The sequence below is a fragment of the Oculina patagonica genome, chromosome 13 (genome assembly GCF_052425735.1).
Source record: "Oculina patagonica isolate OP01 chromosome 13, crgOcupat, whole genome shotgun sequence".
Lineage (NCBI taxonomy): Eukaryota > Metazoa > Cnidaria > Anthozoa > Scleractinia > Oculinidae > Oculina > Oculina patagonica.
In genome coordinates this window covers 28156751-28168817 of record NC_135770.1, presented here as the reverse complement: position 1 = coordinate 28168817, position 12067 = coordinate 28156751, and the positions used below count along the sequence as shown (strand labels likewise).

Genomic DNA, 12067 nt, shown 5'->3' with positions numbered 1-12067 from the left:
TAATATAAAAATTCAAACTCAAGCAACAAAGGACACTACACAGTTTTCTGAAGACCCATTTTATCGACGTGAATCTTTTCTGGGTCAGATTTTAGTTATTTTCGAGTGTGAGCATTGGTACTGGTCATATTGCTGCCCATTTTGTGTACTTAAGCAAAGAACTCTACCTTAACTACCAGGACTGTTAACATTTTAGTATAGAAGATAGAACTGATGGCACATTACAAATTACCTTTTTATGCAGTTGATGCAGGCATCATTGTGCACATTTTGAAATTTTTATCATCAGCTCTTTTTGATAACATGGTGAGAATAAAACAAAACCACAGTGAATAATAATGTGGACTGTCTTGGTCTGTTGTTTAAAAACTAAAGACTTAAAATAGGCAATAACCTGCCAGGTGTTTGGTGAGTTATTTTATATTGTGATTATCTGTTGGCAGAGTGTTTGTAATACCTTCACAGACTACAGGCTGTGGTCTGACAGTTGGCTGACGGGCTCAAGTGAAAGCCACTTGTTCGCATTCACCCATACCAGTGTTACGGGGAGCTGTTCTTCACAATCACCAAGTGTTGTTCCAAAAAATATCCATTCCCCTCCCTTGGAATTTTCTTTTTGGTTTGAATCCCCACACCCCCCACCCTGCAGGATATTCCAATTTAGCCTCATACTTTCTTTAAAGATTCTTGCATTTGAATCCCCCCCTGCACCACTCCCCTGGAATTTAATGGGTATTTCTGGTATTGCCAATTATTGTTTGTTTTATTGAGTCTTGCATTTGAGCCAATAACAATACAATCAGAGATTTATATTTTTGTTTATTGCTCATTACTTTAAGGTCTACAAAACTGTGTTCAGAAAAGCACTAAAATCTTACATACTCTTTTAGAGACAAATACAAAGTTATAGTATTTTCATAGAAAAATAACGATCCCAGTTTTGAGTAACACCCCTAAACAAATGCCATTTCCCAAGTTAAGCTCTACCACTACGTTTTAGTTTTCTATCATTATTTTCTTGAACTAAGAAAACTTATATTTCTTTCCACAAAAAGTTAAAACTACCCAGTTCTAGGAACTTCAGAGACTCTTCTCTAAATAAGACTTGTGTCGTTGCGAGATTGCATGTTCTTGGTTAAGTGTTGAGTTCGGTGGAGAGGGATCATGAAAGCATCTAATGCGCTTTTTTTTCTCCATCCTGCTGAACTGCAACGTGTTCTTTACTTGTTGGCCATGGGATCCATGATCACACTTAAGCCAATGGAGCCTTTGGACCTTTTAACAGTGTACCTAGCAATAAAAAAATGACACTTTGATTACAACTGAGCATGTTTTATGTTCAAGCCTGTGGACTAGTAGTCTGCAAGTGAAGTCACATTTCTGGATTTTGGTTATCACTGCATGGTGACACAGCAGGCAAAAATGTTACTGTGTTTGCAGGCTTATGAAGACGTGTGTTGTACATTCCATTTACTGGGAACAGCTACTCGGAAAATGCTTCTAACTATTTTTTTTTTTTTTTTTAAAAAAAAGAACATTTGTCTAATGCCTTGTTCAAGTACTGGGTACTACCCAAAACCCTGCCTAGATCATTGCCATCCCCAGCAAGTAATAAGCACGTCACTCCAGGATGACTGGATTCCAAGTCCATTGTCCTGACCACATAGCTATGCATCCTTCACATGCTACACAGTAATCACATATGGCAAGGGATATGGTTAAACTTGTAGTGTCAGACAAGATGAAAACTGACATTGGAGGCTACTTCCCCCACCTGCTTTTCTAAGTTAGCAAAAGGGAAAAGGCTCTTCGTCTCTTCCCCCCCCCCTCCTTTTTTTGAGTACCAGATTGTTACAATTTTGCTGACCCTCAGTGACATCTGAGTCCAGAACCAAAGTTCTAATACCATCGCCTCTTCCCCCCCCCACCCCCTTTTTTAAGTACCAGTTTTTTACAATTTTGCTGACCCTAAGTGACATCTGAGTCCAGAACCAAAGTTCTAATACCATCGCCTCTTCCCCCCCCCCCCACCCCCCTTTTTTTGAGTACCAGTTTGTTACAATTTTGCTGACCCTAAGTGACATCTGAGTCCAGAACCAAAGATCTAATACATGGCACTACAACAGAAAAACCCTGCAACTGTAGTGAACTTTTGATTTAAAAGGTGCTAATTGAGTCACTTACTTGGCACCAGATGGAATAAGAATGACATCATCTTTGGAAAGTTCCTTTGATTCACCATTTACTGTGACAGTAGCACTACCCTCCTGGAAAACAACAACAAAATAATCAGTCTGTTAACAACTCACATGACGTATCGTGAGCCTTCAGATGGAGGTTTTGATACTCACGATTTGAAGAAGCCATGTTTCTCCCTGCCACTCACCAGACTGTTCGCCTTCACCATGAACATTTATCTACAAAAAGAGAAAAATAATATTGTTCTTTTGTGCAAGCTTGTGGAGGGGGAAAGGAAATACACAAAAGATGACTCTCTACAAACAGAAAAACAGGAGGGCTTTGTACACATCAAGTCACACGACAAGTCATTTCATAAGTCAGTAACATTAACATATTTTCCTTGTGCTTACCTTGAATTCTCCTTTACCAAACAGCTCCTTTGTGCCACATTCAATTTCACTTTTATTTTCTGCAATCCACTAAAATAGAACAAGCAGATGCTCAGATAAAATAATTATAATGATTAATCAGTTATTAAAAAAAGAAAATATTAATAATTTGTATGAACACAATATGACGACAATGGCCAGCCTTGAAGCTGAACCAGTTACTTTTGATTAATTTGCACATGTATCTTGTGGCAAAGTTAGTCAAGTCATTTAACATGTGTACCTCATTCAGTGAAAAGGGTTTGTGGACTTCAGTTGTTAGATCCACTTTAACAGGAGGGTCTTTGGCAATGTTGTCTGTTGATTGGAAAACATGCCAGTGCATCAATTTTAATTCCTTACTGCAAAGTAGAGATAATTAACTCTATGGTAATTTTACAGTACTGGAAAATAACCCAGGCATTAGTGGTGGAAAAGAAAATCAGATCCATCTGAAGCAAAGAAAAATCCTTGGACCTCAATGGGATTTGAACCCACGACCACGAATGAGAGGTGACTGTATTCGCAGGTTAGAGTAGTGGCAGTGTTAACTTTTTAAAAATGCAATCATGATCAGTCCCGGGAAAAAAAACAGTTTATAAATCCTGAGGATGGTCTAGTCTGGTTGCTTCAAAATGGGATTTCAAATTACAAATTTTTTATTAATAATTTACATTTGTTTTTCAGTTGGGTGGCCACTGAGGGGAGCTGGTCACCTATGCCGAAGGTTGGTCACAGAAAACTTCAACTACACAGTGTAAACAAAACATAACAGTTGTGCTATACATATCAATCTCTACCAACCAGTTGGGACTCCTGTCTTGTATTCCTCAGAGGCAAAGTACCTGAAAATTGTCAGCAGTAATAGAACCATTATCATGACATCAACATTGTAACGTTTTAAGACAAACAGTCGACAAGTAAACAAAATGTATATAAACTTACTCCTTGATAATTGGGCCCAACTGAATGCCAAGGTCTTCGCAATGAAACCATTTTTCCCAAAGGGGTGACACCCCATCCTCACAGAAATACCTGTAATTAATATTTGGCAAATTAACAAAATGATAAGTGATAAAATACCATGCACACTGACTTTGATTTTGTTTGTTTATAATACAATGCAGTAAATTAAATAAATATCAATAGGCCTATGTTGATACATCAAAATTTGAACTTATCTCTGAGGCTAAGTGGGTAAAATAAAAATACCGGTAATATTTTCACCCCTCAATCTCAGTGTGACTTCTTTTGTTTTATTCCCATAAGCCTGGTAGCCAAGATCTGCTTCAAGTCAACCTCTTTACACACCAAGTGAGCAAATTATGACGTTTTTGCCCTCACGCAATATGAGAGGGCAAACTTGTAGCAACCAAGTTGTAAGCAATTAAGGGACATCGCTCGATGACTTCACTCGTATATGGGTATGGGAAAAATCAAAATTAGTATTGAGAAGGGCTTTTAGAAGCGCTAGTTGTAGCCAAGCATAGCCACATGTAGAATTAAATGTATCTGCAGGCTACTGTACTAGGAAAACATTACAAATCAGCCAGGCAGGCCTGTGGTTAGTTGTATATGTTTTTAATACTTTATTTTATTAACTATTCATTTATTTATTTTTAACACAGGACCCATGTTGATAGCAGTTTTTATAACTGAAATTGTCATCCTGTATAAATATGTTTTAATTATTATTATTATTATTATTATTATTATTATTAATTATTATTATTAATTCATACCTTAATCCATCAGATTCCTCTGGAAGTCTTTCACGTTCAATGACCTAAGATTTAAGATTTTTCACTATATAAGATATTGATTTTGATCTTAAAATTACCCGTTCATAAATGTCTGAAACTATTATCCCTATAGGAATATAAGTGCTTAAAATAGTCTTCTAGCATTCTGTTCTGATTCCAGTAACCCATCAAGATATCGCCCTCTCACAGTGGATCTTCGACGTTGTGGAGGAAGGGATAAGTACAAAGCAGTTTCAACTAGAATGGAATTATTTATCAGTGATTGTGAAGAAGACATACCAGTATCTTTTCATGTGCTTATGTCGTCCCAAGAATGCCATTAAGGGTTTTCGAAAAGTCTTTACATTTAAGTTATTAGCCATAGGATTTCACTCTGTATGCAAGTGTAACGTAACACCAATCAACATCTACACATGTAACATTGAGTGAACTCACACGTAACAGGTGTTACAGGTTACAGCCCTTAACCAATACATATCTGAGATTTGACTCAAAAAAATTCTTGAAAGAGTTTCTGAACCTTCCCCTTAACCCTTTCATGTGCAAGCGCGCACATACGCGCGCTTCCAAATATAGACAATATTTGGACACAATATTTGGTTTAACATGAAGTATTAAGTACCAGCCCCCTCTCAAAAGTAAACTCACATGTTTTTCGATGTTTTCGGCCATCTTGGTGAGTTTTAGAGCAAATTTTGCAGTGTTTTCGCGAATTTCTTCACGCCTGCGTTACATGAGAAAATTCTGGGGCTTTAAAAATGGCAGCACGACGATATACAACCGTGGAAGTCGCTGAAATCGTTATGAATTTACCTTGTGATAACGATGAAAGTGAGCTGAGTGACTTCGAAGGTTCGGAAGAAACAATAAGGATGAAATGGATGAATTTTCTGATGAGAGCGATGTGGAAGCCAACAATGATATGGAAGACAACCCACCAGTTAGATATGGAAATGTTTTTTGGGGTCGAAGAGATGAGCAAACTGTTCGTGAGTATCCTGAATTTATCGGCTGTCTTAAAGACATCTCACTAGTTTATCATGCTGTAAGGAAACTGCTCCTTTGATTGCGTAATCGAGAGACAGTGACAAAGAAAGAGTGATGAGAACTTCGATTATTGCATGGAATTTTAGTGAAATTTTTAAATGTTGTTCTTTAGAACCTTTACATCCACATACTTTATGCTGTATTTACCAACTGTTCATGTTAAAAGATGGTTGAAAGTGATATTATAGACATTTTATTAGCTTGATTATCTAATATTTTTTAATTTTTGTCATAATTTATCCCACTAGTCAGTAATTTATGCATAAATTATGACATCTGTCAATCAAAACAAAGTGCATTGTCTTGTCAACTATGTCTGAAAATATGAAGTCTTTGGGCATTACAGTTGGTGAGATATGATGAAAAATGTGTAACAGTGTCAAAATCTGTGAATTTTGCCAATAGTTCTGCACATGAAAGGGTTAACAACACGTTTACCCTTGAACGGAACAGCTCTTCAACATGAGATGTGGAAGTTGGAACAGCTTACCAATCCAACAGTGTTCTCCTTACGCTGAGGTGAATGCTGCACTCTGCTTGGAAGTACAAACACCTAAAAAAAAATATGAATTATCTGCCTTTTACAGTAAGGAGCCCAAAGTGTGACCACTTTTAATTAATTCACATTTCTTTGTGTAGTCATTATCCAATCAAAAGGCAGTTGACTTCTGATTGGATTAAATCTGCACAAAAGAATGTGAATAAATTAAAAGTTGGTGGTCACACTTATGGGCACTTTGCTGTAATAATTTGTTCCTAGCTAAAACTAATTAACTGCTATCAATCTTCTGTCCACAAGCTGGTCAATCCTTGTAGCAGCTTAGAAGGCCAGTTATGATATACTGGAATCTAACTTGCCTCCAATTCTTGTGGGAATAAAACAAAAGATATCACATAAAAGTCAAGAGATGAGTAAATCACTTTTTTTGTTTTATTCCTTTACACCTCAGAGCTAGGTTAGAATTTTGATAGATCAACTGTCTTCTTGAAATTCCCTAAGGGGATGGGGGTATATATTACAGTCAACATGATCCAGCGAAGCATTTTGAGTGCTGAACTGTTTAATTACTCATAACACTTATGAAATTAACTTTGGACTGATACTCATAGTTTGGACTTGTATACACATTTATTATTCTGACCTATAAAATTCAACTTTATATTAATACCTCTCCTTCCTTGATAATAACATCCTTTGGTTTTCCTTTCTCGATAATCTTCAAGCACATATCTCCTTTGACCATGTAGAAAAACTAATAAAGAAAAACAATAATTGGTTAAATTTTGAATCAGAGCTACATTGTTTATAATACTACTGTCAATCACTCCACTAAAACATCATAATTATAATTATAAGTATAATTTTCTTAATCCAGCTGAGCAATTTAATTATTCTCTGAATGATTTACATTAATCATTTGATTAATTTAAATTTAATCATTTAACTATCCCAGTTAATATTTTTATGTATACCAGTATTTTAATATTAACGGCATAACAAACAGCTACTAATAGTAAGACCACTTGCACTTGTTTTCTATAATCAATAGACAACTCAATAGGCCATTTCCGAGTTACCCTTTGCCTCTGTTTCAAAACGAGTCTACGTGCGAAAACATTCAAACAAAAATGAATTTGATTTGCATGAAAACGGGCTTGAAGGTGAAACCTCATTTTCATATGAATTGTTTTGCAAGTAGACTCGTTTTGAGACGGAGGCAAAGGGTAACTTGGAAATGGCCTATTGCATCTTCTTGATATTTGCAAAAAAAGTGCTAAGTTGTAGTACAAATTCGTCCTAGCCACAAAGTTATCCTTTTCACATTGTAGCACACTACCTTGAACTCGGTTATCTCGAGCTTCCCACTATCTTGAACTCAAATCCATTTCCCTTGGATTTGCTTTTTCAGTCAATTACTATCAGCTGTCTCAAACTCCCTGCTTTCTCAAACTATCTTTTGCTCCCCTTGAGAGTTTAAGAGGTTTAGCTGTATTTTAGGTTAAAAAACATGAAATTATGTCCATGCAAATTTTGGTATTGAATCAGTGCTTTGTTTAAATTTATATGATCGTAAACAGTAGGTTGTCTGTCTGTTTGTGGACGGTGTTTTGAGTTATAATTCATTGAAGTTTATTACCTCTTCCCCTTCATCAATATGATAATCTTTTCTGACGTTTGGTCCACCAACAAACATCACCTTCAGCTGCCCAGCCCCATACCTTAAAAGAAACATATTTAAAAACAACACTTAAGATAAATTCCTTAAGTCAAGAACTGAATATTGCATCAAGCTAGAGACGTATTAAAACTGCCAGAACATTTGCCAAATACAAAACTAAGAAAACTCCACTTTCACACATATTTGTAGGCCACTGACATTGCAAGTAACATGTAGATGAATACAAACAGTGTTATTTGTAGTCACCTTGACCTTTCGTATTCAAAAGATTGTATTGGATGATAAATCTTTTACTGAATGGTTTTGCATGTAGTATCAAAGGGAATTTTTTTCTGGGAAAATTTTGTCTCTTCTATTCTACAAAGATGACGTTGTCAAGGTACCAGTGTCAAGTTTTGGAATTCCACTATTTGTAATGTGCCCTCCTCGGGAGAGCAAAATGGTTGTTCTGTCCAAGTCTCATCAAGATTCAAAATGACTTTGATTTGGCTAGCTACTAAATAAGCTAATTTATTGCTGAGAAATTTAGACTTTCCCCCGCTCCCTTCCTTTTAGACAGTAATAATAGGTGGCTTAAACCTACAGTCCCAAGCATTAAAGGTCTTATTTTCTCCGCGCGTATAGACTTCGCATTTGCCCATTGGAATTTTTTATTGTTTTTGAGCTACAAAACAATAAAAATTCCAACGGGCAAATGTGAGGGCTAAATGCGTATGTTGCAAATAAATCCACCCTAAATTGCAATTCAATTTGTGATATTAAATTAATTGTACTCAAGCACAATGCCTGCTGATTGATCAAATGTACGAGATCGTTCTAATTGACTAATGATATTGTGTTACTTTGTCAAAAATGTACTAAGCTTTGCCTTAAAGCATTTAACTGCATAGAATGTAAGTTATAATATAATTTGCACATCCAATTTGTGATACTGCAAGATATTGTACCCTAATTAACTCGCAATTAGCTATTTTCTAAAGCTTCCATTAGACATAAGCTTATTTAACAAGCTTAATTTATGCAGACATATTTGTAAAACAAATTTCTTGAACTGAATGTACATGTACACATGTGCTTCTTAGTTTTAATGCTATTTTGCTATACTTTAGGACAATTAGATCAAATTTCGAATGATTATGTGTCAACCGGCTGGCATCAAGAAATAATTCTTTCAATGACTTTGTAATTTATTAAAAACTGAGCCTAAAAAACTAGTAGTTCGCAAGATATATTTTGTACTTTGGGTCTGATATACTCACATCAGTTTGTTGCACACTGGCGGGAGAAATGAACTTTTGTTTTCCTCAATCCATTTTATCATGTTCAACGGATCCCCAAGTTGAGGGTTACCTTTCTTTGTCACGGCCTCTTCGCCACTTTCTTCTCCCGTTCTCTTGGACATGATGACAAAGAAATCGAGGATCAGAAGAAGCGAAACCTCTTGAGACCGTGCAAACGGCTGGAAAGAAAGCTGTAAAAGTACTCGAACCAATATATTCCCGGGAGACGATCTGGCGCGAGTAACTATTGCTTAACCCTTAGGAGAGGGCAGAGGCATTTTGCGCAATTACTGGAAACTCAAAATGAGTTTTCTTTGCAAAAAAATCGATGCCAAAACAGCTAAAGAATGAGAAATTATTTCTTTACTTTAGACTAAACCATTTGGAGTTTATTTAGGTTAGAAGTTGTTAATAAAACTGTTTTAAAAAAGCAAAAAGTAGCAAAATACTATCCCCACTCCCCAAATATATGTTATTGGGCTAGGCTACTAAGTCATTACTTATTTATGCCCATTTTCCAAGCGTCTTTTATGTGCCATTTCCTCGGTGAATGCAAATAATCTCTGTCGCTCTGTAATCCTTCGTGAAGCTTATCGACGCGATTCTTGTTGCCGTTTACAAAAAGATAATCATGGCTGCCCCAGCAAGTGTGAATAAAATGTACGTGGAACAGCTACGCACAGAAGCAAACATGGAACGAATGCCGGTTTCGACAACGGCAGCTGCCCTCGCCAAATACGTCGAGCAAAACCTTCAAAGCGACCCGCTCGTTACTGGTGTTTCAAGCTCGGTGAATCCGTACAAAGAGAAGTCCTCGTGTCTTTTATTTTAGCACAGAGGAAGTTTTGTTGGCTTGAAAACTTCTCAAGAAGTAACAGATTGTACTTGTATGTTTTTCGACGCTGACTTTTGGATCAAATATGGCGGTGAAAATCATCTGGGAATTTACGTGGTCTTGCATTTGTTTCTATTCTGAATGTACAAACTCTGGGAACTCAACTGCTTTATGGATTCACTAATGCTGCAATGGCTGATCTGAAGTTTTAAACGCTTTCTTTGTTAATGTTCATCTTATATTTTGCCTTTACATCTACATGTACATTTTGGAACTGTTTGAAATTGCTGTAATAATAACTCCTTGTAAACAAAGGACATTTGGCTAGCAACGAGGAACCGTATTTCTAACTTTATTCACTTATTACTGGATGGTCTATTGTGGTGCAACTCTGGAAATCTGTGGCGACAACGACATTAACTTGTACAACTGTTATGAAACTGATATGTATTTCAAGCCAACAATTTATGAATGTAGGTTGAATAGATAACTCAAAATATGTTAATATATGCTTGTATGTAGAATGGAGCTACTAACCAACACTGTTAGCAGCTTTTTCGCTTTGCCAGTGCTCATCGGTAGAGGGGGGTGGGGGGGGGGGGTTAACGGGCATAACAAAGAATCACCTTGAGCTCAATCAAAGTTGGTTATTTAGGCTGCATTTGAGACGAAGTTGGTATAACTGTAGATGTTTTATCATTATTTTGTGACTTTTAGTTCGTATGTAGTGTTTCATTGAAATGTAGAATACACATTGTAGTTTACAATCAGTGTTGCCTTGTTTTGTTTTGGTTGTCTGCAACAGGGTGGAAATTTGTGACAGCTTTCATCCAAAATTTAACGCCAAAATTAAGTTTTCTTTATAAAGGGTGCATCAAATTTCTGAGGACTTGCTTTCTTAATATTACTACCTAGTGACTATGTTCAACTTGGTGAAGTGAGTTTGCATATATTCCATCATGTATAGAGATCAACTTGTGCGAAGCTGCAGTGGCAAGCAATTTTGGCATTCTTGATTTCAAGGCACATTTATTTCCAGCAAATTTATTTTGGATCTCCCTAAAAGCTATAATTAATTTTTCTGCTATGTTTTACCAGTTACTTTTGTGGGATTGAAAACTTAGAAAGTCAAATTTTTCTCCTAGTGCATCAAACTTTTCACAGAATTAAAAGAGGACCTATATTCATTCGGGAACCTTTGGTGACCCTTGAAAGCTATAAGGGGATCAACACCTTAATTTGTATCGTTTGGGCCATCCAAAATGTGGGGGGGGGGGGGGATTGTGTTTTAAGTTGGTGTATCTTTATGATGGTGACCATAGATGCCAAGTCTCACGCTTTGGCGTGGACTCCTCTTTGCCCTCTCCGCCCACCCATCAGAAATCACGCCTTTTAAAACGGGAAGTCTTAATAATTTTAGGACTTAGCGTACTGGTAGAGATGAACACTAATCGAGTGGAATAGTAAAAAAACGATTGCCCATATGAGGAATGCTTCTCTGCAACGTACATGTTAAAATTTCTGGGGGGTATCCGCCCCCTGTCACCCCTCTGGGTCTCACTAATCTCCTTGAGACAATCAATTTCTCACTCCATACCAACCAAAAAACTTGGCATCTATGGGTGACTGTAAGAGCGTGATTGTCAAGCTTTTAGACTGGAATGCAGTAATATAAAACTATTTGCTATGATCTTGTTCAATCTCATTCTGTTTCAATGCAGGGAGTCAGTTTTTTGGCATTATTTTTTAGTTTGGGCCAGGAATAGCAAATAATGATATGATACAGTGGTTTCTTTTCGCTCACAAATTTCAAATAATTCAAGCCTTTAGGGAACATGGAAAAATGAGTTGTTGGTGTACTTGTTTACATTATCTGTCTAGCCTGCGTAGAGCCGTCCTCCTTTAATTATTTTCATTTTTTCTATAAGCCCTTGTCAGAGATTTTTTAGAAGGGTAGATGCAAGCTGCATGTAGAGACCACGGGGATCACACTCACAATAAATTGGGATTAATCAAATAATTGATAAACAAATGACAGATTTGCTTGTTCTTTTTTGTGTGCAATTTTTGCAGCAAAGACAGACAAGACTAAGACAAAGAATGTCACATCATAACAGATGCTAGATATGGTTCTTTTGCTTTTCTGGGCAAGGGTTGTGTTTTTAATTTTATAGTCCTTTTATAGTGGAACACAAACTAAAAGACAGACATTCATAAGTTCATTTTTATAATTTTTGACTAAACCACCTGAATAATGTTGAAAAAATCTTAAAATAGTTCTTGTTTTCTGACAGCTAGAATATTCTAGGTTGAGAATTAACTTACTGTAAAATGTCCAAAAAAATTCTCAAAG

At 36.4% G+C, this 12067-nt stretch overlaps 1 protein-coding gene across 1 annotated transcript; it reads right to left on the bottom strand.

The window, feature by feature from the left end:
• Window positions 1–812: 812 nt before the first annotated feature.
• Window positions 813–9085, bottom strand: LOC144635124 (3-hydroxyanthranilate 3,4-dioxygenase-like). Its single transcript, XM_078494191.1, has 12 exons — window positions 8859–9085; window positions 7558–7639; window positions 6589–6672; window positions 5910–5972; window positions 4352–4395; window positions 3555–3644; window positions 3414–3454; window positions 2854–2927; window positions 2592–2660; window positions 2352–2417; window positions 2185–2267; window positions 813–1290 (listed from the first exon to the last, which is right to left on the bottom strand). Exons 1-12 carry the CDS (start codon window positions 8999–9001, stop codon window positions 1221–1223), a joined length of 909 nt encoding a protein of 302 aa, XP_078350317.1. The 5' UTR covers window positions 9002–9085; the 3' UTR covers window positions 813–1220.
• Window positions 9086–12067: the final 2982 nt, after the last annotated feature.